Here is a 25,291-nt window from a genome sequence, read left to right as displayed (position 1 = left end):
TATTTTGTTTGGCATGGTTTATTTTAGTTGGATCCTAGTTTAGTTTAGTGCAGTCGTTCTCAATCTGTTCAATTTGTTCAGTTTCTGAAGACTTTTTATTTTTAGTTTAGTTCATTTTAATTGGTTTAGAGTAGTTAATCCTCAATTTGAGACCAAGAGGAGACCCAAACACCCACAATTAGTAAGGAAGCAGTTTGTAATGTGTGTGTTTTTAACTTTATTTAGTTTAGTTCACTTTAATTTAGTCTAATTAAGTTTAGAATGGTTTATTTGATCTAGTTTCATTAGTTTAGCAGGATTTAATTCAGTTGGTCTCTTCTCAAATTATGAAACACTAATGTAAAAACCACAGGGACCGTGTCAGCTTTTCGAGGAGATCCTGTAAATACGATAGCTTCATGTGTTTCAAAAAGTCCCATTCGATGAAAATGATTATGGGAAAGAAAACGAGAGAGGCTTTTCTGTTTTATCTGTCTGAGTCAAACCACAATATTTAAACGATGCACTCTGAACGGTTTGGAGGGAAGCGTGTCCGCTGGATCTTTGAGCAACCCCGACGCAGACGGTCCTGGTTTAACTTCTGTAATCATTTGTATTTTCTTGGCTTATCAAGTGATTTTTGAGTAGCATTTTTAATCTAAAAGAAATGACGAACGGCAACAGAAAGCGAAGAAAGCCGCCAGTCTTCAATCTCAAATACATCAAACCAGCCAGATTAAAAAATAAAAGAATACAACTATCGAGTAAATGAAAATCTTTTACTTTAAAGTTCTGTTTCAGACCTGTGTGTGTGTGTCTGTGTGTGTGTGACCGGATGCTTGTGTTTTTCTGATGGTTGTTTATTTACTCGAGAAAACGGATGCGATGTCTGACTTCATAGTGCACCTCGCTACTGTAGAAAGCAGCTTTCATCACACCTTGTTCAGTATTAACTGCTCAGGCTACAGTGTGTGTGTGTGTGTGTGTGTGTGTGTGTGTGTGTGTGTGTGTGTGTGTGTGTGTGTGTGTGTGTGTGTGTGTGTGTGAGAGAGAGCACTGCCTGGTCCCAGATAATCCTCCTCTCTGTGTTTTACACATGACTGCTTCTTATTCCCTTCCCACACACACACACACAAGCGCTCTCTCTCTCCCTCTGGCCATCATTGTTACACATTTATTATGGTTTGACCTTTGACCCCGCTGTCACGAATGCCAACAAGCTGCGCTGCTTATCGGAGAGTTAAATCAGTAACTTCATGAGGTTGTTCACACTTCAGCTGTAACATTTTATTAGACTTTAAGGACTTTTATAACCCAAAGACGAGAACATTAAGAAAGGAAGATTTTAAGCTTAGATTAAAACACGGTCATTTCTCAAAACTCTGAGGATTTATTGAGGAACCTTTGGAGAGTCCTCAGGACCAATATGTTAGACACACTTTAAGTCTCTATCTTCACTGTCCTTTTCTGCTTTTAGTGTGTAGTTTTCGTAGGAGGGGGGCAGGGCCACTAGGTCATAACTCCTCCCCTTTTAGCTCTGATGAATGTAAGGGGCAAGGAAAGAAAGAGAGAGAGAGACAATAGACTTTAATCACTCATGTGGCTGAGAGCTGTTGGCAAACGGAGTTCCTTGAGCGCTGAGAGGGGAGGAAAAAAACAGAAGAAACAGGAAGGGAGAAGACTGAGGTGGACAACTTGAGTGGGCATTTCTCATCAGTCACACCTCTGAGCTGAAGCCAAGACCAGTTTGCAACCTTACTGAGAAGAGAGGAGGGCAAATCTGACATAAGATCATCCTGAAGGAAACCCTTTACCTCGTCACAGTTCGTAAAGGCTGCAGACGCAGACGTTTCCATCCACCCTGCCGTCCAAGCTAGAGTATGATCTGCTATCCTCGTCACCCCTGTCGCTGATGCAGGCGATCAGCATGATCTCTCACTACCCTCTGGCCACCTTCCTACCCTGGCCTACAGGCTCCTACCATCACCACTACCCCGACCTGGACTGCACCTTACTACTGGAGGGGGAGGGAGGGGTTGCCCTGCAGAGGTACCAGCCTCGCTCCCCGGAGAGCAGCCCGCGACACTGGGTCAGTCAGAGAATAATCATATCTATCAACTCTTTTGTTTGCACGAAATCTATTTGTATTTCTGGGAAGCACAGACATTTCCAGTCTCCTTAAACAATCTGGCAGCTGCTGGCCTTCGTATGAAGGCCTTCTGTTGTTTGGAAATGTGTGAGGTGCTGAAGTATGTGTGTGTGTACGTGCTGTCAAATGCTGAGTTTTTGGAAATGGAAATGGAAAAGTTTGGGAGCCAGAGAAGAGAGAAAAAAACGACACTGAGAAAAGAAGCTTGGAATTATAAACATTAAAGATACGCACTGAGGAGCAAAGATACAGGTGATGTTTGCCACTTCTGTTTGTCGGATGGTGATCTTGAGAAAGTTGAGGAGAAGCATAGGGAAGGAAAATCTGCAGATGTTACACAGGGACAGCTAACATGTACACATCCTGCATCCAGCTGTCTACACAACAAAAACCACATGAAACACACCTTTAATTTTCTCCATATATTAATCCAAGAAATCGCTTGGTTAATGTTTTGCCGTCTGTCATATGATTCCTCTATTTGGCCTCTACTTGAGTAAGTTTTATGCAATAATCTGACAGCTCATAGTGAAATAACGCAAACACGACGGTAACCTTTGGTGACACAGACGGGTGTCCGGCTGACCTCTTATGAAACGCAGTAATTCTCATTCATTCGAACGACCCCTTACTGGTCGTTCTGTGAGTGTGTCTTGTCACACACACATACAGGAGCCATAATGTGTTGGATTTTGCTTTTGTTAAATTTATTCTTCTATTCAGCTCTATTTTTATTCATCTTTGGTGTTTCTCATTTCCCAAAACAGCGTGACTGCCAGAAAATTAGCAGCGGCTTATTCCAGCTAAGCTGTGGCTATTTTTTTTGATGCACACACTTACTTGTGGTATTAATGCTGAAGTGAAAGTATGTTTGGTGTTTTCAGACAGCGCATAGGCACTTATTGGCTTGTAGAGGAGAGAAACTGAGGTCTGAAAACCAACCCGATGAAACGTCCTTTAATAAAAACAATAAGAGGAAGAAAGAATAAAATCTCCCAGAAGCCGGATTTTTTAACCTAAAATACATTTATTGCAAAATAACTGAAACTTAATAACTCCATGAGGATAAAGCACGAGCAGTGAAAACTTTGAAAAGCAGAGAGATGTGCAGACGTTTGAAAACGAAAACTCTGACAACTGAAAAAAATCTGGGTGTAAGAACAGAAACAGTATATTAAAGATCGACAAAGCCACCGCGATGACACCTACAAATTTAAAAGTGAATGTCGGGACTGTGAGGCTCAGTCTGAGAACCCGAGGATGCTATGTAAGCACATCAGATGCTGACTCCTCAGAAGGTTTCTGTCTGTTTCCTGCCTGTTTAAGAGTTTATGAAAAAAAAAGTACACAAGAGTTCAATCTAAGCTGCTAGGAAGATCACTGAGTGGTGGAGGGGCCAAACATTTGTTGCTACAGCATTCAACAAGTGCTGGAAACTGATCCAATGAGCAATTCAAAACCCATCACAGTCACTGGAGAAGAAATTCGTGGAAACATTTTTGCGAGTGTAAACAAACTGTATGAAATTACTCTTTTTGCTATCATGATTTCTTCTATTTAGTCCGATAAGATTTGGAAAGTGTAAAAAGAGCCATATGATTTCTTTTATTCCATTCGTGTGTGCAGAGAGCAGGCAGGAAGTCAGCTGACTCAGTTCGCAGGAATCTCTGCCATGCTTAGCGGAGAAGGATGCTAATTGTGTGTGGGCCCAGAATTGTACAGGGGTGGGTAACGTCGTTCTTTTAAAATTAGCGCAGCGTTCTCTTTCTTCTTCTCTTGAGCAAGTCCACATGTCTATGGGAGGCTGCATTAGCTGCTACACACTCAAATTCAATTTGAGTGTGTGCAGCGTTGGTTCTGCAGGTTTAGGTTTTGCAAAGGAAAAAGAACACGAGGAGGGAAACACACGGTTCTGCTGGATTCACTGTGATTGCTCTTTTATTGGTAAACTGAGCATCTAACACAGTGCAGTGATGTATTTGTAGTTATAATTCACATTCAGAGGAGACGAGTGTGACACAGTGGTGCCTGAAGACCATCCTCCTCAGTGCTTGTCTGACATCCTGGCTGTCATGTTGCCCCATCACACAGCGCTGTTTCCTGCGATTGTTTGAAGGGGTAAGGATGCTGGAGGTTAGCCCACAGACCTCCTCTGAATGCTCAGGTTACATACATCGGCTCTGCTGTCAGATGCTTATCTGTTTGACTGTTTTTACAGAGCTGCGATTGTCCACATGCTTGGAATAGTCTTTCCATAAAATTATGTAAGGTAAAGAAAAGTATTTGTGGTGCAGCTACTTGCAGCAACTCCAAGAAATTCCTTTTAGTCATGTAGGATAACCTGCACCGAGTGCTTCTATTCTTAGTTTGCTTTGTACCCAGTTACACATGGTTATGAAACCATATCAGTCATAAAGTTAGTGACTGCAGTACTCAGCTTGTTGCAGACAGCTGTCAGGTCCACAGTTCAAGTCAGAGATGAGGGAGGAGTGCTGAGGAGGCAGTCAGTATCAAAGGTTCACTGACAGTTAAACTTACGACTGGAATGTGCACATAAAAAAATGAACTCGATAATAAAATGCATGTTTTTTGTTACATAAAATTCAACATTGGAGGGTTAGTGGCAAGTAGGAATGAAGGACTCGATAGAAATGTTGTCTTCATTTTGTGGTCTGTAGTGTCCTTTGCACCCTCCTCTTACTCACTGATTAGGCAGTTTAATTAAGCAGCAGGCCCATCAATAAGAGCTCCGGCACTGGGAATATCAGCGGATGGCTTACAGTAACCTGCAGGGCAGTTCAATAACCTCAGCTGGCCATAAGCTGGAAACACAGAAGTGACTTTATACAGGAAAAACAAGAGCAGGCAGTTTTGATGATGCTGTGTTTTCCATTGAAAGAAAGGCAGAAAGCTGAGTTAGCGCTCCTGCTTCCTCTTTCTCGACTTCTTTGGAGAGAGAAGTGCACGTTTAGTGCTGATGCTCCGTGACGTCTCAGTATTTCCAGTCTTCCAGTTCTGCCTCTTACTTGTCATTTGTTTTGATGACTTGACAATGATTTCGACATTTAGGTGATTTGTTCGTCCGGATGAAACTAGTTTTTATGCCTTTTGACCTCTTTCTTTCTGAATTTACACAAAAACAGGACCATATCCTCTTCAGCAGCACAGTTCAGTAACTTTCTGACACTACACTGACTTCTCTTTTCTCCTAAATGCGGACCTCGGCCGCCGTTTTCAGTCAGTCAGCCACGACGAATGTTGTTTACACGTGCTGCGAGTCAAGTTGTCTAGTCGCCTGCAGCTCTGTAGAGGTCCGTATTGTTAACTTCGACCTAATTAAGTCACATAATAGGACTCGTGTGAAAAGTCAATACTAAAGGCATTGCTTCTGTCACTCAAATGTCCATCCCAGGGCAACAACACCCCAGGAGCAGCCTGCTCAACTGGGGCAGAAACTCATCACACCATATGGTAGCTGTAAGGGTGCATGGTGCTGACTGCTGTGCTAAAAGTGGGTTAATATGAGGCAGCACCGGCTTTCATTTAGTTTGTTTTCAATGCTTTGGCAGCGGTGTGTGTGAGCGGTGTGTGTGAGCGGTGTGTGTGTGTGTGTGTGTGTGTGTGTGTGTGTGGGGACCAAAAATTGGAAGCTTACTATACTTGTGGGGACCAAAATCCTGGTGACAGGGTTACAATTGGGTTATAGTTAGATTTAGGGTTAGGGTCAGGAATAAATTTTTCATTGTTAGGTTTAAGGCAAGGGGCTAAGAAAATTACGTCAATTAGATGTCCCCACAAGATATGAATACCTGGCGTGTGTGTGTGTGTGTGTGTGTGTGTGTGTGTGTGTGTGTGTGTGTGTGTGTGTGTGTGTGTGTGTGTTAAACACACACAAAATTCTCTACTCCTTTTCCTGCTCAGGCAGGACATGCAGCATTAGCAGGACCCGTGACTGGGATCAAGCTGGCATTGTGTGTGTGTGTGTGTGTGCCCAGTTTTAGTAAAGCTGGGGCTTGTTGGTTTCCAGCTCTAATATGATTGGCCAGCACTCACAGATTTTATACCAGCAGATTACTGACTGCAATAACTGTGCTGACCTTACAGTGGATAATAAATAACATGAAAACTATATGCTAAGGAACCATGGTTTTCACAGTGTTCGCTCTCTGGCAGAGTAAACATATTGCTACATTTCGGTCAATGGTATAGTATCACCGGTGACGTGAATGCGCCGTTTCTGTGCCTCGGAGCAGCTAATGTTTGCTTTTTGTGCATCTCCTGCAGTTTCATTTCCTATGAAAAAACCCGTGGATGTGCATAATAATGCTCAGAATTAATCTGAGCAGCAGAAATGAAATGCAAGGAGTGTGTTTTTGTTGCTACGGGGAAGTGCATAAAAAACAAGTGGAAACAGCACGCTGCTGTCGTTTTGGTTTGTTGGCTGCTGCACTTTGGTGTGTTTGTGTTGCTTTGTTTTGCACACGTGATGCTTTCAGAGTCGCATGTATTATTGGCTGAGCAACAGATGGTCCTGCTCTCATTAGCAGAGGGTCAGACAGCCCAACCAAGCCAGTCCAGACCGATTCATTCAGGGCTTAGCAGGGCTTAGATCTGGGAGGGGGTGGTCACAGTTGGGGGCTACAGAGGGGAGGGTTTACCATGACTTCTCTTACTCTTTTAAACCTGAAATCACCTTAGCAAGCATCGTGGTATCTGAGTCACCAGAAATCGGATTATCCAGCTTCTGTGTAACGGTCCAACTGAGCCCGTATGCAGGCTGAGAAAAACCATGTGCCCCCAAATTTTGCATTCGTTAAACATTATTTGGTAGCTTTGATGATAACAAGCCTGGACTGAAAAACAGTTTTAGCTGAAAGCTGTATTAGTTTGGTTTGTATGTGAAGTGTGGAGGAGGAGGTGGAGGAGGAGGTGTGGGGGGTCTCTTGTCTGCAGCTCTGGACTTTACTGGAAACTAATGATGTCACCCGTCCAGAGGCAGAGAGAGAAAGAGAGAGCTAGCTCAACAACAGCCGGGACAATAGATCTGAGGGGAGCAGAGACGTGACATCAGAGGAGGGGAGAGTGGGAAGGAGCGAGGAGAGGAGCGTTTAATGTGGCCGCCTGAACAAAGGCTGAGCTGAGTGAGGGAGAAACAGAAGAAAAGCTGCGTGCAGCTGTGTGTTTTCATGAGAGATGACCTGACAGTCTTTATGCCTATTATCTATTGTTTTTTCTGGATTCCCTGACCATCTCCTGCTGATGTGCCACATCATTAAAACCCCGTCACATGAACACATGTGCTGACTGGGGGCATTGCCACTGCTTCATTGCTCCTAAACGACCCATTTAAGCTGCTTTGATTCTGTCATTTCAGCTTTTTATGAAGTTATAGCAGATCATCCTGACCCATAAATCCAGCCCTCTTGTTTTTTTTCCCTCTGCCCCGGGGTGACTTGAGCCTCTGCTGACTCTGGATAAACACAGCAGTTTATGAACTCTGCCCTCTGCTGGGAAGCATGCTTTGGAAACACAAACACAAACACAAACCCACCAACCACACACAAACACACAGTGAAAGGCAAGTGTGATTAAGTGACTGTGCGCGCAAAAGAGAAATGGACGACATTCTGAGCAACATCTGGTTCCGATGCAGTACCGGGAAAGATCCTCCCAAATTTTTGGACTTGACGCAGAGACTTTCCACGGCAGGATCACAGCTGATACTCCTCTCACTGCGATGAATCTCCTGTCTGCTGTTTACGCGGGAGAAAGAGAGGGACGTCTCTTTCCGGCCTACATGACGGAATGACTTTCTCTCTGCATGCCAGCATGAGCTGGTCCAGCTGTATCGCGCCTGTCTTTCCACAAGTGTGGATCTTCTCGGTTTCTGACTGTGCCGTGAACTCTTCCCCCGCCTGCCTCGGTCTCTCCCTCTCACAGCACAGATAGTGCCATTTCAAGTTAATCTCCAAAGTGTACTACACTTTCTCTGATATGTGACCTTCTTATCTAACGTGTAAACACAGAGACGTTGCACATGCCACCCAAGACCCTCCTAATTTTGTCCCCTGTGTGTTAGCGGTTTCTGTTTTTTCTGTGCTGACATTCCTAGCTGACGTGAGTCTCTCACGTAATCTGTTCATGTTAAGTACTAAATCACCTCCCGTCTCCTTTCCTATCCTTTCCTTTCCTCTCCTTTCCTTTCCTTTATGACCATTCTCCAGGACAGAGTGGCTCCACAGCCAGTCAGGTATGAGGACACCAGCCTCGGTGGAGTCGAGAGGCTGGAGGCAGGAAGCGGGAGATTTCCTGGAATGTGCGTTTTTTCCCTGCTGTGGTGTAATAACAGTGCAAGCGGTGCTCCTCCTGTTTTTGTCCCCTCTCTGTCTCTGCTGTAGCTATTCTGACCAAGGAACAAAGGGAAGAGAGTACTCGGGAAGCCCAATAATGGCTGTAATCCATCATTCAAAAAATGGCCTTCCCTTGTCAAGGGCTTTCCTAAGTGTAATTACGTCATTAGTTTTTCAACAGAGCGGAAAACTTGGAATGAGGATTTGCCTGGACGACTGTGTCGGAGTTTAGTGTGCAGTGTTCAGACAGAGAAACATGATAAACTTTGGCTTTCTAGAGAGATGCATGAAGCTGAGTTCGATTTACGGAGCTGTGCACGCGTATACATGCAAGGATGGAAAAACATTTTTTTATACAGTGTATAAAGACGTATTTACCCTGTAGCATTGTGTTACAGTATTGCACCTCTCCTCCACAGAATTTAACAGAGGTGGGACCAAGTCATTGTTTTGCAAGTCTCAAGTAAGTCTCAAGTCTTTATCCTCAAGTCTCAAGTCAAGTCTCAAGTAATGTCAGGCAAGTCAGAGTCGAGTCTCAAGTCACTGGTGTAAAAGTCCGAGTCAAGTCACAAGTCTGAAACTTTGAATTTCAAGTCCTTTCGAGTCTTTAAAAAAAAAACAACGAAAAAATAATGTTGCAGTTATATGCTAAATGTAAATATTAGACCATGTAGTTTTTAAATCTGTGTTTTTCTCAACACATGACAAAATAGTGAACTTAGAAAATATACACAAATTGTGAAATTGCACCTCTTTAAAATGCAGCTCAATTAAACCTAGCTCCAAGAATAATTTTCACCGACAGTTCTGAGATAAGCTGCATGTTATTCTTGGATGCGGTTGTAGGACTGGCTTTAAAATCGCATGACAAAAATATCATACATATTAAAAAAAACTGCATCACCAACGTAGCCTGTACAACATTTGCTAGTTAGATGAAGTCAGCTATCTCATTGTAGCATATTTATATGCATATTTATAATCATACGGTTCTTGGAGTGAGTGCATACACTCATGAAGTTTAGTAACTTCAGGTCACTGCAACAAGCCCAGGTACAGTTTACCGCCGGATGGGTGCAGGACCTTGAAATGCACCGTGTAGAACGAAAGACCATCGTACGTATCATAAGTTTACCAGTCTCACAAATTGTCGTCATAAATACACATTCCTTAACCGTTTATTAATAGGACCTTTGAGCTCAACGGTAATTAATTAGTAGTGGAAATAATTTCTGGTACCCATCACAGAAATGTAGTAGTGACAATAATACTGTATGCTGTAATCGTACTGGGCAATTAGTGATACAAAAAACCTGTTTTAAACTGTGAATAAAAGTATATGTTTTTGTCAATGTACCATAATAACAGAAGCGAAACGCAATATTGTGTCAGGACAATTCAGTATTTATGCACAATAAATAAAGGAGCATAGCGCGACAATTTCTGTTCAGCGCCAGACTTGCTTGTAACCTATATCACTAATTATGTTATGAAAATGACGTATTAAGTACTAAAAGACACTGACCTTCGTGTAAATGCTTGGAGCAGACTAACCTGTGAGCTGGAGTGTTCTGGGACGTTATATTTGATCTTTGAATGGCTGCAATCCAGGCCATCCGTCGCGTCTTTGTTACTTCGGAAACATGGCTCGAACAATTTCTCTTCAACGACGTAATCCGATAACAACCGATCTCTTTACCCGTCGGCTTCCCGTGGCTGTCATGCGACCGGCTATTGCAGTTAATAATACAACAGCTTCTTGACATTTTTGTGTTTCTTTTTATCGCTGTGTGACTGATTTTAATTGAAAGCCTGCGTGCGCTAGTACCGCTTGCCACGAGTTCCCAGAATCCTTTGCGGTTCTACCCCTGAATGACGTCACATTTTCAATCTCTATATAATATGCATGTTAAATTTTATATTTGGGGTAAAATATCAAGTCTTTTCAAGTAAACCGGTTCAAGTCCAATTCAAGTCCCAAGTCATTGGTGTAAAAGTCCAAGTCAAGTCACAAGTCTTAGAACATTTTTTCAAGTCAAGTCTAAAGTCATAAAATTAATGACTCGAGTCTGACTCGAGTCCAAGTCATGTGACTCGAGTCCACACCTCTGGAATTTAATTCTGATTTACTATATTTAATAATGAATGAAGCAAATAAGATGCACCGCTGTGCACGATTAAAAGAACCTTTGTTTCATCCAACTATATTTTCCTAATATTATAACATATAAAACAAACGGTCTGTTTTGATCTACTCTGAGACATACTTCACATGATTGACTCTTTTCTGGACCATAATTTACAAAATGGACACAAATTAATAATATTTCAACCCAGCAGCTGACCAAGACCATAAACCAATCAGGACAGAGTTTACTGAGATCACGGGTCAGCTCAGTGTTTGATTGTTTTGCTTCTACAGTTGGACTTCTTTTTTGCAGACAGATGAGTCGCCCCCTGCTGGCCTTTCTAAAGATTGCAGCTCTACTTTCAGTCCTGGAAGTTCATCTTTTATTTACAGTCTGTGGTTCATGAATTAATTGAAAGTGTGATAAGCTTCATTTCATTCTTTAAAGTCAGCTGACCTGCTGGCTCGAATCTGGTGTACCTTCTTACAGAAGGTGGATTTTCCCAAATGTCAGGCTGTTTCCTCTTGGATTTGTCCTTCAGAGCTGGGATTGACTGAAACCAGAAGCAGCTCTGAATTTACTGAAATCTGCAGTCTAAATCTACTTTAGAGCTCAGAGCAGACTTTAATGGGCCCAATGGAAGCAAACTGAAAGATGAGCACGCTCATCGACTCGTCCATCAGACAGAGCGGCAGCTGTCACGCTCATCAGACGTCTTGTTTACACTGAGGGATGACATCACTCCCACTGTGAGACCAACACTCCAATCCCCAAGGGGCTGAGCTAGAGGTCGTGTGGGGTCACAACCTTCCCACTGGCACTCTGGGCTTCCCAGAGTTCCTAAGACTGGGCCTGGGAACTGGACAGCAGCCAGATGTGCAGCACGATGAAGATTCAGCTAGAAGAAAAGCCAATCCTGTGCGGTTACCGCACATGGAGAACTACCAACTCAGTTGTACTCCTGGCAAAGCTGGGTGGAGCTACAGTGCAGTGCTGTGTGTGTGTCTGTGAGTGGGGTGCACCGTGGACGACAGTGGGAGCCAGTGACGAAGAGGGTGACGTTTGGGAGCCAGGGAGGTGGGTTGGGTGATTACGCATCTACACACAAAAAACACACAATTTTGAAAAGGGGACCACCACAGATCTACCTCCCACTGCTTCAGAAGACAGTTAGCATCATAAGGCTTCCAGTGTCCCCTCTGGATAAGGCCTTGTGACTATTGGATCACCAATTTAGCATTTTAGCGCATGTAAATGAGTCACAGGTGGCTCATTTTTTCATATTTGTTTACAATACACCAAAAGAGCCCTCACAACGCAGCCACTCGATTCACATCCTCCTGTTTATTCACAAAAGTGGGCTGTTTGAGTACGTGTGTAGACACAGTGGAACAGAGTTATCCATTCTCACACACTCGGCCTGTTCTCCTCTCCGGTTACTGACAATGCACAGTAGCGGTGACGCCATCTGAAGCCTTCCTTGTATTGTCCCACGCAGGGACTGCGAGGCTGCAGCTGCTTCATACAAGAAGGGCCTACAGTCCATCACTTCATCCTCTTAAACAACATCTGTATGTTAATGCATTATAGCAATAATCTTCATTTTAACTGCCCATATGGAAAGGAAATTGTAGTTTTATAGCTTTCTCCATTCTCCTGCAATGATTTGCTTATTAAAGTGTCCCATTTGACTAAGAATTATGACTCCAATTAGGATGAAAATGGGAAAATTGCCATTTGCATGGGTAATTCAAAGCATAAAGGAAAGTGTTTTCACTTTTTCTCCACATGGGTGGTGCTTATGTTCGTAATCGGACCGGTGAACTGAATCCATAAAGCTGGTGTGTTTCATCATCAACCAAAGAAAACCCTGAATGTGTTAGAGTACAGGATATCCACCCTGACTGCAACAAACCGCAAAAAACCCAAATCCACCATAACAGGTGTTTAAAAAATAAACTTTAAGTGAATTATTTATGGTCTTTGTTAGCAGTCGGCTGGATTACTGTAATGTGCTTTATATTAGGGTCAGTGCTTCATACTTTACTTATCTACAGAGGATGCAAACTGCTGCAGCTCATCTTTTAACTGTCACTTGAAAGTTTGAGCACATTTCCCTATTTTAGCTTCACTTCACTGGCTGCCCCTTCATTTTAGGATTCATTTTAAAATTCTTTTATTTGCTTTTAAAGCCCTCCATGGCCTAGCCCTATCTTATCTCTGTGAGCTGCTACAGCCTTATACAGCCACCCGCTCTCTCAGGTCAGCTGATCAGCTGGTCCAGGACTGAGCGTAAACTTAGAGGAGATTGTGCTTTTGCTTTAGCAGCTCCCAAACTGTGGAGCGATCTGCCTTTAGAGATGAGACAGGCCTATTCTTTGACACCCTGTGAGATGTTGTTTTTTTAAGCTGATTGTATGTTGTTGTTGTTTTTTCTAATATAGGGCTGTTTTAATTTTTATGTATTATGTGTTTTTTTTGTTTGTTTTTGCTGCTTCGTTTTATCTATTGTTCTTAACTTATTTACTGTAGAGCACCTTGGTCCTTTTCTAAAGTGCTTTATAAATAAAGTTGGATTGCCTGCCTGAGAAGCTTCACGTTCTCTCTCAGCAGCCGCGAGTTGGTGAATATTCTGGATGAATTTTCACTTAATGAGGACAAACAGGATTGAAAGAAAAATTTAAGTGATTAGGCAGTTTAATTTAACCCCCCCCCCCCCCCCCCACCACCACCACCACCATAAATTATACATTAAATTTAAAAATTTATTTTAAAAAAAAGTTTACTATACGAAGGTAGAGCCTAAAATATAATTTCTTTAAAAAACAAACAGCGACGAATGAAAATGACTATAAAACAAATGAGAGTTATTGGTGATTAATGAATGAAACACAGGTTATAACCAGGTTATACTACAAACACGTTATTATTGTTTTTTGAGTCAATGTTTTTATGAATTTCGGAGGAAGGACATTTATGCATGTGGAATATTTTGCACGCTCGAGTCCCAGCCCTGCGTGTGCGCTGATGTCAGTCTGATGGAAGTTGGAGAAAGAGCTCGGGGGAGGAGTTTAAATGGGGCTGCTGCGAGTGCAGGAAGGAGGAGTCTGCTCATTCAGCGGAGAGTCGAGCGCCTGTTGACAGAGGAGGGCTTGGAGTTTGGAAAAGAGCGCAGTGAACGTTTGCGGATCGCAGTTTATTTTGAAAGGAGCGCATCTTCTTGTGTACGTGCGGGAGAAACGTCGATCTCTGATGCTGACTTCAGATCATGAGAGAAGCGCTCACTATGAAGTTCGCCTGGAAAACTAAGATGGTAAAAATCCAAGCGCAGACTCGCAGTGTCTGTTGTTTGTGGTCAGAGTGTGGGGGGGGGTTAGAGTGGAAAAGGGGGTGAGTGTTTGTAGGCTTGGGAAAGTAGCGGATAACTGAGTGAGGGGGAGAGGGCGGGGGTGGTGGTGAGGGTTGTTTTTACTGCTGCGTAAAGATGTCGCGGTGAGCTCGAACCTGTACGTGGAGGAGTTCGGTTCAGTGGATAATGCTGAGAAATGTCCTCACCTGATGCTGTAGATCCAAACTTCTTCGTGGGTTTTTTATGGGCTCCACAGCAAAAAGCAGAGGGGGAGCAAAAGGCGAGGCCCCGGGGCCATCACAGCCCGTGCAGCTGGGTCCAGGCGAACAGATCAGCGCCACTCTCCTTATCTCCGTTATTCTTCCCAACCAGCTGATGGGCTGATGTGCAGATTAGAATTATTTGCAGAGAGAGAGTAATGTTTGTGCAGATTTTTGAAGGATCCCAGGTGGTGCGGTGTAAAGAGCTCACCTCCTGCTCTCTGAGAACTCTGTTTTTTGGATGCTTGGATAACTTATTCACTTATGTTACTGGCTGCTTTCATTTGCATTTGCATTGGGAAAACAACAACAAAAAGCAAACTTGATACACAAAGAGAGTGTAGCTTTTTTAAAAAAAAAAAATCTGTCCACCTTTCAGAAAGCAGTCTGTGTGTGCAGACTGTGAACTCAGCAGCCCGGCCAGCCAGCACAGGGACCTCCCGCTATTGTTTTGGGAGTGTGTGGACTGCATGACTCATACACTGATGTATTTATCTGTCTCTGTGCCAGCCAGCGGGCAGCAGCCAAAAAAGAGAAAGGGAGAGAAACATGTTGCTGACCATAGGACAAGATGGAGAACAGCAGCATGGGACGGGCGTGCAGACATGTTTCAGATCCTCTGACTTGCAGTAACGCAGGCGCGCTGGCTGGTTTCATCTGTCAGAGTCGGTTAAAATCACATCTTTTTGTTTTTGGCTTTCTTTGAATATCTGCCCCTCACGTGTTTCTGTTCGAATCCAAACACTGCCGAGTAATGGCTGAGCGCCACTGGTCTCCAGGACTGACCATTGAACTTGCTAATGGTGAGTTTGGCCCTTGATCTCTTTGCCGGCGGCCCGTCTGTGTGGACTTTATGGGGACGAGTAATCTTGGCGTCCGTTGCCTTTGTGTGAGGACTTGGCTGAGATTTTGCCTGTGTGCTGTTTATAGGCACCTTATCCTTCGATGGCTGTCCGCTCCTTCTGTTTTCGTCTCCGTCTCCATGTGTTGGTGTCTGAGCCGGCCTCAGCCTCTGTCTGGATGCGATATCTGAGCAGCAGTTTGGGGTTTTGATTCCTCTCTGCTCCCTCTGTTTGTTTATGCACTCTGCTGCCGTCATTGATTTACAACCAGCAGCAGACGCAGCGCTTTCGACTCGGTGGATCCTTTTAGTCTCGGTGTGGTTGCGACACTGATTTGTAATCAAGCGCCGCCGACTTGTAGAAGCAGACAAACCGACAAACTCATATGTTCATAGAGGGGGGGAAGCAATGTAAATATTACTGTGGAGGTGTTTATTCTGGACTTGGCCCATTCTGGCTCTTATCTACAACTTGGGTGAGCTCGGGTAAAGCTGTCCAGCTCTGACTTCAGCTCCAGAGACACCAAGACATCATGAAAGACATGGATTGGGAATAAAAGAGGGAGTAGAGACAGAGAGGAGGAGGGAGGGAGGCCTGGCAGGCTGCAGGGATGGGGGTTGGGGAGTTGGTCATTCTTGATGTTTTACTGCACTTCACTTCTTCTTCTTAGTTTTTTAAGCACTGGAGTTGTTTGTGTGTGCGTTTTTCCGTTCCCTCTGCTTTTCTCATACACAAAAATCACTTTCCTTTCTTGTTAAACTACTGAAGTTAGACTTGTGTTGGTCAGCTCTGCAGCGCGTCTGTCTCGATCTTTCTAATATTTCCACCGATATCTTCTTTCAGAGCTCAGTGCAGGACTGGGGGGAGGAAGTAGAGGACGGAGCAGTCTACAACGTGACGCTGAAGAGGGTCCAGATTCAGCAGGCGGCCAACAAGGGAGCGAGATGGCTGGGGGTGAGTAGGCCCTGACGAGGAGCTGAGCTCCAAACCTTCAAACGTTAAAAGTTCAGACTCCTTTCTGCACTCTCAGCTGCTGTAGAGGGAAAAAAGTGAATGTTTTTAAAGCAAACAATGTCCGGATTAGATTTTATCGTGTCCAGATGGCTTTTTTTGTTTAAAGCAGTCCAGTTATCTGTGTTCAGACTGCTGACCTTAAAAATGGCAAACCTAATCTGTATTGTCTTCTCTCGGGGCATTGTGCTCTACCGAGGCTCCTATTGTTTTAACGTTTGAGCTATAAATCTCCCAGTGGAGACAACACCTTTGAGCTGCCTGCTGAAAACGAACAGCTTCACCAGAGCTGGACCGTTTAGCCAAAGCATGTGATTTCCTGACTTTCCGAGCTGCCAACAAAGCCATCACGTTCCCCTGTTTTGCAGAATGCTGGTGTGACATAGTTTCCCACAGTTGTGCATTTTTTCAGTGAATATAAGGCATTGCCGTTTCCCCCACAGAGCTGTTTATGTATCCGTAATAAGATGTTATGCAGTGCATCATTATACTGCACAGACGGGGCAATTAGGAGCATTGTTTCTCTTAGTTTCATAGTTTCTCTGGTGAGTTTTCCCAGAAAATGCTAAAGGATCTTCAGGATATTGTGTTTGTTAGCTTCTTTGGAACTGTGTGGCTGACATAAGGGATGAGAGCTGGCGCATAAAGAAGAATCTGATATCTGCTGCGAGCCTCCAACACTGCCTGGATGTATTGACAGTGGTGTAAGCCCAATTAGAGCTGATTAAAACAACATGGGTGTTTTGTGCAGAACAAAGAGCGAGCTCCCAATGAGATGAGTATATTTACTATAAACAGTCAGCTGTACGAGAACAAAAGCAGCTCCAGTCTGCACAGTTTGAGGCGTGTGTGTGTGTGTGTGTGTGTGCAGTTGTGCTCATTGTGGCGGTGCCGTGGATCGCCTCGGACAGATAAATAATCAGACTTTTTGTGTGCTCCGTGCTGTTATCGGAGGGGAGAAGTCGACTGTGCCGCCATCCTCCTCTCTGTCTGGAGGGATGGTGGAGGAGGGGCTTCGCTGTGATTAAAAGCAGATTGGAGCGTTTCCTGTTGTAGCGTGCTAACTTCACCAAGGTCTCTCTCTCTCTCTGGGTCTTGTGCCACCCCTTACTCTCTCTTCTCTCTCTCCCCTGCTGTTTTGCAACCACCCGTTCTGTTTTCCCTGTAGACACAATAGTCGGACACATCTGGAGAAATCCAAATTAAATATAGGTCACCGTACTGTTTCCTTCATCCCCCTGATGTTTCGAGCCCTCGTTGTTTGTTTCCATTTCTTTCAGAGTTCCTCTCGACCCTTTACTTAAATGTATTAAATGCATTACAAGCACCAGCCAACTGCAGAAATGCAACAGTTTAAAAATGTATAAGGCAGATGGGTGACAAGTTAAAGAAACATTTGTGGATTTGTTATGAATCACTGTGTCCCTGCGGTAGACTTACCCACGGCTGTAGAATAGGTTTCTGGTGGTTTTTGCTTAAATTTGTCATAATTCGCATGTTTCTTGTTTAGGCGGAAGGGGATCGCCTGCCTCCTGGCCACACGGTGAGCCAGCTGGAGACCTGCAAAATCCGAAGTATCCGTGCTGGAACGCTGGAGCGACTGGTGGAGACTTTGCTCACGGCGTTCGGAGACAACGACCTCACCTACACGTCCATCTTCCTCTCCACCTACAGAGCCTTCGCGTGCACGCAAACCGTACTGCAGCAGCTGCTCGACAAGTAGGCTGAAATGACACGATCCGAACTGAAAAATAATACTCTGCCTGTTTGTTGTGGCGATTTTTAAAACGCGTCGTCTTCTTATTTTCTGTGACAGATATGGAAGCATGGAAGAAAACGAGCAAGGCGCTGACAGATGCCACAGCTCTGAAACCACCGGCGCCATCAGAAAGTGAGCTGCAGTGTGACGTGCGCATCAGTGTTCCCGCTCACCTGGATTTCCACCTCTCTAAAAGGTTTCCCGGCTCTCTCCACAGCACCTTGGCTTCGATCCTGCGTGCCTGGCTCGATCAGTGTCCTGAAGACTTCCAGGAGCCTCCAGATTACCCCTGTCTCCACAGGGTGATGGACTACCTGCGCAAGGTTCTGCCAGGCTCAGAGGCTCTCAGAAAGGCAGAGGGTCTGCTGGAACAGCTGCAGGCTCAGGCCGGCATGGATGACACTGATGGTACTGCTATTTTCTTTTTATTTATTTATCTTTTTAAGCTTTGCATGACTCACAATTTTAAAATTCCTTCTTTACCTTGTGCTGGGCCTTCAAGCAGCACAAGCTGCCTTTAAGCTAACTTCCCTCTGATTGGCTACCCCTCACAAACAGAGGATTTGAAGAGCACTTGTGTGGGGTGGAGTTCATATTATGAGTATTGCCTCTCTGTGATATCATGCAGATGATGCTGACGTCAGTATTGTAAACTTTGACCATATTTAACGAGGATTCAGTGTTTACGCTGAGAACGGCTCACATCACTGCCTCCTGTATTCATGGGAAAAAGCATAGCAGGTCTCCTTTAAAATGTCTTCCTCCGACGCTGAGAAACGATGCGTTATCTTAGATGTGTCGTTTATTTCCTGTGCCTGTTTTGTTTATTTTCAGCTGGTTTCCACAGCAACCATTCATATAGCCTGGGAGAAGAGGATGAAGCGGAGATTGAGGTCCAGGAGGACTTCCTGTCGTTTGACGCCGACCTGGTGGCCGAGCAGCTGACCTACATGGATGCGGTAAGTGGAGGGAAATGATGTGGAAACAGGAGGGAAAGGTTACATCCCGTTTCTTCTGCGTCGCCTCACTAACATCGTACTCTTTGGGGGGGCTTTTCTTGGTGGTGCTTTAGGTGCTGTTCAAAAAGGTCGTACCCCATCATTGTCTGGGCTCTGTCTGGTCTCAGAGGGACAAGAAGGACAACAAGCACAGCGCTCCCACCATCCGTGCCACCATTACGCAGTTCAATGCTGTCGCGGCCTGCGTGGTCAACACAGTGCTGAAGCACAGACAGCTCAGGCCTCACGTCAGAGCACGGGTCATCCAGCGCTGGATAGACATCGCGCAGGTCGGCCGAAGAGACAGACTCGCTCACGAACGCTTGGAATCAGTAAGAATGTTATCTGACTTGTGATCGTCTTTTAACAGGAGTGCAGAATACGGAAGAACTTCTCATCTCTGCGAGCCATTGTGTCGGCACTTCAGTCCAACCCTCTGTACAGACTGAAGAGAGTGTGGGCCTGCGTGCACAAGTAAGCCTCCGAACTCTCGTCTCTGCAGATGATCTCAGCTGGTTTTGATAGTAACGAGATCTCGCAGATCCTTCGGTGTGTTTTGCACGCGTGTTTTCCTGCCATGTCACATCACGTTAGCTGACGCGAATCTGCGCTTGTTGCAGAGACAGCGTGCAGACATTCGAGGAGCTCTCCGACATTTTCTCGGACCATAACAACTACCTGACCAGCAGAGAGCTACTGATGAGGGTGAGTGTGTTCATTTCATATCTGATCCAGTTTAGGAATGCTTAGTAACCATCTGTTACTCGAAATCCCAAAATTGCTTGTTCGCCGCATGGTTGGAACCAGAATTGGAGCCATTTTTTTGTTTGCCCCACAGGAAGGCACGTCAAAGTTTGCCAGTCTCGAGAGCTGTGCCAAAGAGCACCAGAAACGCACCCACAAGAGGCTCCAGCTGCAGAAGGAAATGGTAAGACAAATGCCGGCTGACAACGAGCTTTAGAAACAAACGCCAAACAAAGCGGTGTACTCTACACTAACTGCTAGCCTGTGCAGATCGTGAAGCCACACAGCTCTGCTTACTCCACGTGCCACGCTCCCATTGTTATTATCATCGCCATCTGCAGAGAACAAAGTGTAAACAAAGATGTGACTTTACTGCAACATCCCACGGAATAATCGAACCGTTCCTCCACAGGGAGCGATGCAGGGAACGATACCGTACCTGGGGACTTTCCTCACCGACCTGACCATGCTGGATACGGCCCTGCCTGACCTAGTGGAGGTAAGAGCACCTGCTGATCGTGTGTGCGAGTGTTTGAACATTTGAAAGTCTATCTGTCAGAAATGGGCCTAAGTTTCCATAAGTGCGTGAGGAATTTTGTCGGTGCGTTTGTGGAGCTGTCCGCCGAACGCTGTTTGCGTAAGCGGTCGCTGGCGCGTGATGTCTCGGCTCTGATGGCGTGCTCTTTGTGTCTTCTGCAGGGTGGTCTGATCAACTTTGAGAAGAGACGCAGGGTGAGTCTTTAGTCTGCCTCCTTTGACGTGATTACAGTTACTCACGTGGTGTTTACTCTGAGCAACCTTCTTTGTGCCTCTGCAGGAGTTTGAGGTGATCGCTCAGATCAAGCTGCTCCAGTCGGCCTGTAACAGCTACTGTCTGACTGCAGACCCAGCTTTCCTGCGCTGGTTTAAGGGCCAGCCTCAGCTCAGCGAGGAGGAAAGGTACACTCTACTCTGAATACCTTTTTTATTTTCATTGCACCGTTATCCATGTGATAATAAGCAAATTAGTGCATGAGTCATGGTCTGCTGGATCCATTCCCCCACAAATACACCAGAGCAGCTTTGTTCTGTCTTTTCTTATCGTCTCTCCCTGCTGATTTTGTCATTTCTTTAGTTCCTACTGATCTGTTCTACATGTTGTTTTGCTCTCTGAGCGCTTTTTTTTGTCTCACTGCTATTCTTGAAACCACCATCCGCTTGAAGGTTCACTGTTAATACTCTTTCTTGCAGCTATGCCTTGTCTTGTGAGATTGAAGGTCTCGGTGACAGCAGTCCGACTTTAACCAAACCTCGGAAAAGCATGGTGAAGAGGCTCAGCTTGTAAGTGCATTAAGAAAGGAGACATTTTTCGAAGCTAATAAAGACGAGTGCTGTTTTTAAATTTGAAGTGAAGTCCAGAGTAGAATGAGGAAATGAAACTGCAGGGACTTTTTAATGTTTTATCATCTAACAGCTCGCTTCATTTTCTGTTCAGGCTTTTTCTTGGAACAGACAGTAATTCGGCCAGTTCTCCGGTCAGAGAAACGCCACGCTCGCCCCCTACTGGCAGCTCCGGAGAGAGCATGGACTCGGTCAGCGTGTCCTCCAGTGACTCCGGCAGTCCGTCGGACAGCGAGGGACTCGCCACCCCGACTCACACCTCCGACTCCCAGCAAAACAAGGTGGGTGACAAAGCCACTGGGAGGAAGTGCTGTGCACTAAAAAAAAGTACACAACTTTATTAAAAACGAGTCAATTCCATTTAAATTTTTTATTGGATTAACATTTTTACACATATAAAGTTGCACATGAGAATTAACAAATGTTCTAATTTTTGAGCATTCACTGGCCACTTCATTAAGTATGCATTTTCCTTCAGAACTGGTGCAGTTCTTCATGGCACAGATTCAACACGGTGCTGGAAACATTATTCAGATTTTGTTCCGCAGTTCATCACACAGCTGCTGCATCCGTGACTCTCCCGTTCCCTCGCGCCCTAATTCTGACCCTGTATGAACTGTAGCCTCAGTCTCCTGTTCTTAGCGGACAGGATTGGCGCAAGTGTGGTCTTCTGCTGCTGTAGCCCATCTGCTACAACAAGCATGGACCTATTGTGTATTCAGAGATGCTCTTCCGCAGACCTTGGCTGTAATGATGGTTGTGTGGGAAAGTCCCAGCAGATCAGATATTTCTGAAATATTGAGAGCAGTGTGTCTGGCACCTGCAACCACGCCACAGTCAAAGTCTCTTTGATTGGACGGTTAAATAGGTGTAATGAGCCAAGTGGCCGGCCAGCGTATAAGCTACATTTAACTCTTTTGACACAAGATGCAAAATGAAGTAAATGTTGGAGTTGTGTCAGATGATAATGAATCTTAATAATAATTTTAATGAAAAATGAAAATAATTGTTGTTTTTCATCGTGACCCCCAGCTATCAGAATCATCCTCCTGCACTTCACTCCACTCTATGGACACAAACTCCTCCACAGCCAGCGTCTCCGTGATTCCTACATCTCCCTCCTTCCCCGGGCCTTCCTGTATGCACCGACGCTCCATCTCCCTCACACCCCTGTCTTCCCCGAGTCAGACTCTCGCCTATAACACCCAGGCCCAGGACGCCTGCATCATAAGAGTCAGTCTGGAACACGGCAACGGAAATCTGTACAAGAGCATACTGGTGAATAAGTACTGACGCTTCTGCTAAAGATTTACATTTTCACAGTTTATGTTAAAGCTAACTTAATCTAATCTGTCCCACAAACAGCTGACCAATCAGGATAAGACCCCAGCTGTAATCGCTAGAGCAATGGCAAAGCACAACCTGGAGGTGGAGCCGGAGGAAGGATACGAGCTGGTGCAGGTCATCTCGGAGGAGAGAGGTAAAACATCGACTTTAAAATCTTTGGGAACTGTAAGCTAACCGTAAGCTAACATTGCTCGCTAGCAGTAGTTATATAAAAACTCAACTCTTTAAGATTTGCACGTCAGAATTTTAATTTATTTTTTCCACTAATCAGCTGTTTTCAGGCTTTGTGAACCACACTGCCCTCTGTACTGGTGTGAAGATGGTATCACTGGTTGTAAAATTTACCCGGTTCTTATCCTGCTCTTAATTTCTTTCAGAACTGGTGATTCCAGACAACGCTAACGTTTTTTACGCCATGAACACGTCGGCAAACTTTGACTTCCTGCTGCGGGTGCGGGGCTCGGCAGGCCGGCCCGTGCAGCTGCGTAGCCGATGTAGTTCCACGCTCCCGCGGACCCAGCACCGCTCGAGCCTCTCGCTTAGACTTAGCAAAGTCACGTTGTGACCCTGCCGTGTCACCACTAACCCAGGGCGAGACACGACGGAGGGTGGACATATAATTGGATGAGGAGCTCTCTGGGATCCAGGGTGGAACCCTCCGGGCTTTCAGACTTTCCCTCTCATCCCGAACTGTGCCATTCCTCGCCCAGCCTTAACGTGAACCTTGGATGTGGATTAAACTGCTAATGCCTGTGACAGAGTGAAACAGTGACCCCAAGTGGCCTGAACTCTTTACTACAACAGATATTTTTTGCACATGTATTGGGAGCACCAACCTCCTGACCTCCAACAGTATTCTGATATTGAATGAACTCCTTTATGTCTTGTGACGTACATGTAGCTCAAGCTTTACCTTTCTCCTAATACAAGAGTGCTGAATGCAGAGACAGAAGATGGAGCAGTGAAAGAATGAATGAATGGACCTCTAACAGTATTCTGAATGATATTAATAATTGACAGAAGCTGTGATGCCTTTGGTTTCTCTTGTCAGACAGCTACGTGTGTGTGTTCTTCTCCATATTGTGAGCTGTGTGACGAATGCATCATTTTGTGCATTCTGATTGGTTCCAGTACTTGGTTTTATCAAGTCCTCTGCAAATGCTGAATTGCCTTACCTGCCCAATGTTTTGGGTGTAAAGAGTGTTTGAGCTTCTTTCTAATCTAGAGAGACTCTCAGATCTACAAAAAACCCGAGTTGTACAAGAACAAAAAGGATAAAGCGGAGTATCGTACTGAAATGGAAAGTATTTGTACCTCTTTGCCCTTCATTATATGAACTACAGAGTTGCACTTGACAGTTGGTAGCAGATGCCAATGGGATGTGAATATGGGAGAGCGTGCAAACTGCCGCGTGAAGTAGTTTGCTCCCTCTTCACTAAATGAGTTTCTTTTTTGTAATTTTGTTGCTTTTTCTATGCTTTTTGTAACACAGTTCAAGCCACACATGTATACCAGACTGGAGCATTGCTAACATACATGCTAATTGTGTCAGAGTGTCATAAATCTGGCGGGATACTTCATTTCATTTAACGCCGTAAACGCCCATCTGTTTGTCTGTTTCAACACATGTCAGAAGCCTTCACACTTTCACTCCACCGCAGATAAAAACTGAACGTCACGTGAAAATGTTCCCATTAATTCAGCCTCGGTGTTTGTTCTCCACTGCCAAAGACTCTGAATAAATAAATTATTATCACTATTCTGACTCATTGCCTGTCGTGTTTAATGACTTTATTATCCGTAAGGCCTAAGGAAGCTTCGCGTCTGTATTTTTACCCTTGTGCAGTGGCAGATCACGTGCTCCGCACTGTTAGGACTGACATTGCTGCTCTGGACTGAACCCAACTCATTCTGCTGAGTGGGAAACGTTTGTGCTGACTTGAATGCAGCAGTCATGACCTTCCTTCCTTGGTTATACAATTTGTTTTTTAGGAATTCAAACACGAACGTGTGACATCCACAGGTTTTACTGTAAAACAGGACACGGCAGAAGCAAATGAGATTCCCCTTCTTTAAAAACACTAGATTTTACATTCTAAACATTATCACAGACATTAATAGGTTGTCCCTGTGTGATGTGCTGGTTAAGTTGCTGGTGGGTGTTCTTGGTTGTTTCAAGGACTCGTTCAGCTGACAGCCTAACAACTGCCAATAAAAGAATTTCATTTTAATTCAAACATGAAATGATGAAAAGAACTAAAAAGCAGAGACTAGTCTACTTTTTCAAAGCAGTCACCATGTAAGAGGCAATACAAAATGAAACGAACAGTTAAAAGTATGTGTGGGTGGGTGGGTGTGCTTATGAGGACCAATGTAGTGTTAGACCCTGTGATTGAGGGTCATCACTTCACCTTCAAAGGCCTGTTTCGGGGTTAAGGATAGAGTTTAGGATTCAGGTTAGAGCGGGAATTTGTGCTCGATTAGTTTGAGGTCGACAGCTACAGAATAAACCGGGAAGACGTGTTTGTGAGAAGTGTTGCTGGGGTTTTATGCTACCCTCATGGAGTTTCATTTTGACAGATTAGTCAGAAACATGTTGGCGCTCCTCCAGTTCCTCTCACACAGAGGAGCAGATACCGGTCCTTCTGTGACAGACGCTCACAGCAAACCTTGGTGTGAAGACACGCATGGATGTACCTTTCTGAGACCATCTCTTCCTGCCAGTATCGAAAAGGACACCAACAAAAAGCAAAACCTGAGAAAAACGAGTAGGGAGGAAGAAGAATCATCTAGAGACCCTGTCGTCTGTTTCATTTGCACCAAAGCAGCTGAACAGAACTCGCAGTGGTTTGTGCTTTCTAACCGGACAGACTGGGAACCTGAACTTTAACTGGCTTTGTGTTGTCATGAATAGTGTTATTTGCACTCAAAAGACACGAGTCTGCGAATTTACCTCAACATTCTCCGCCTACTGTAAGTCTCGGCGGGCTCAGC

The 25,291-nt window shown here is 44.7% G+C and overlaps 1 protein-coding gene across 3 annotated transcripts; it reads left to right on the top strand.

The window, feature by feature from the left end:
• Positions 1 to 1,567: 1,567 nt before the first annotated feature.
• rgl1 (ral guanine nucleotide dissociation stimulator-like 1) lies at positions 1,568 to 24,056 on the top strand. 3 transcript variants are annotated; one of them, XM_076880010.1, is made up of 18 exons: positions 1,568 to 2,068; positions 15,902 to 16,012; positions 17,580 to 17,788; positions 17,886 to 17,960; positions 18,046 to 18,236; positions 18,663 to 18,787; positions 18,901 to 19,116; positions 19,197 to 19,300; positions 19,447 to 19,531; positions 19,665 to 19,754; positions 19,983 to 20,069; positions 20,270 to 20,302; positions 20,388 to 20,509; positions 20,801 to 20,890; positions 21,045 to 21,231; positions 21,983 to 22,228; positions 22,316 to 22,430; positions 22,675 to 24,056. In XM_076880010.1, exons 1-18 carry the CDS (start codon positions 1,892 to 1,894, stop codon positions 22,860 to 22,862), a joined length of 2,451 nt encoding a protein of 816 aa, XP_076736125.1. In that variant the 5' UTR covers positions 1,568 to 1,891; the 3' UTR covers positions 22,863 to 24,056. The 3 variants fall into 3 exon arrangements, with proteins under 3 accessions (XP_076736125.1, XP_024654451.1, XP_004552766.1); XM_024798683.2 differs by lacking the exon at positions 1,568 to 2,068 and adding an exon at positions 13,710 to 13,920; XM_004552709.6 differs by lacking the exon at positions 1,568 to 2,068 and adding an exon at positions 14,139 to 15,019.
• Positions 24,057 to 25,291: the final 1,235 nt, after the last annotated feature.

This window comes from Maylandia zebra, linkage group LG23, assembly GCF_041146795.1.
Source record: "Maylandia zebra isolate NMK-2024a linkage group LG23, Mzebra_GT3a, whole genome shotgun sequence".
Taxonomy (NCBI): Eukaryota; Metazoa; Chordata; class Actinopteri; order Cichliformes; family Cichlidae; genus Maylandia; species Maylandia zebra.
Note: the sequence above shows the minus strand (reverse complement) of the source record. Positions and strands in the feature narration are given on the sequence as shown.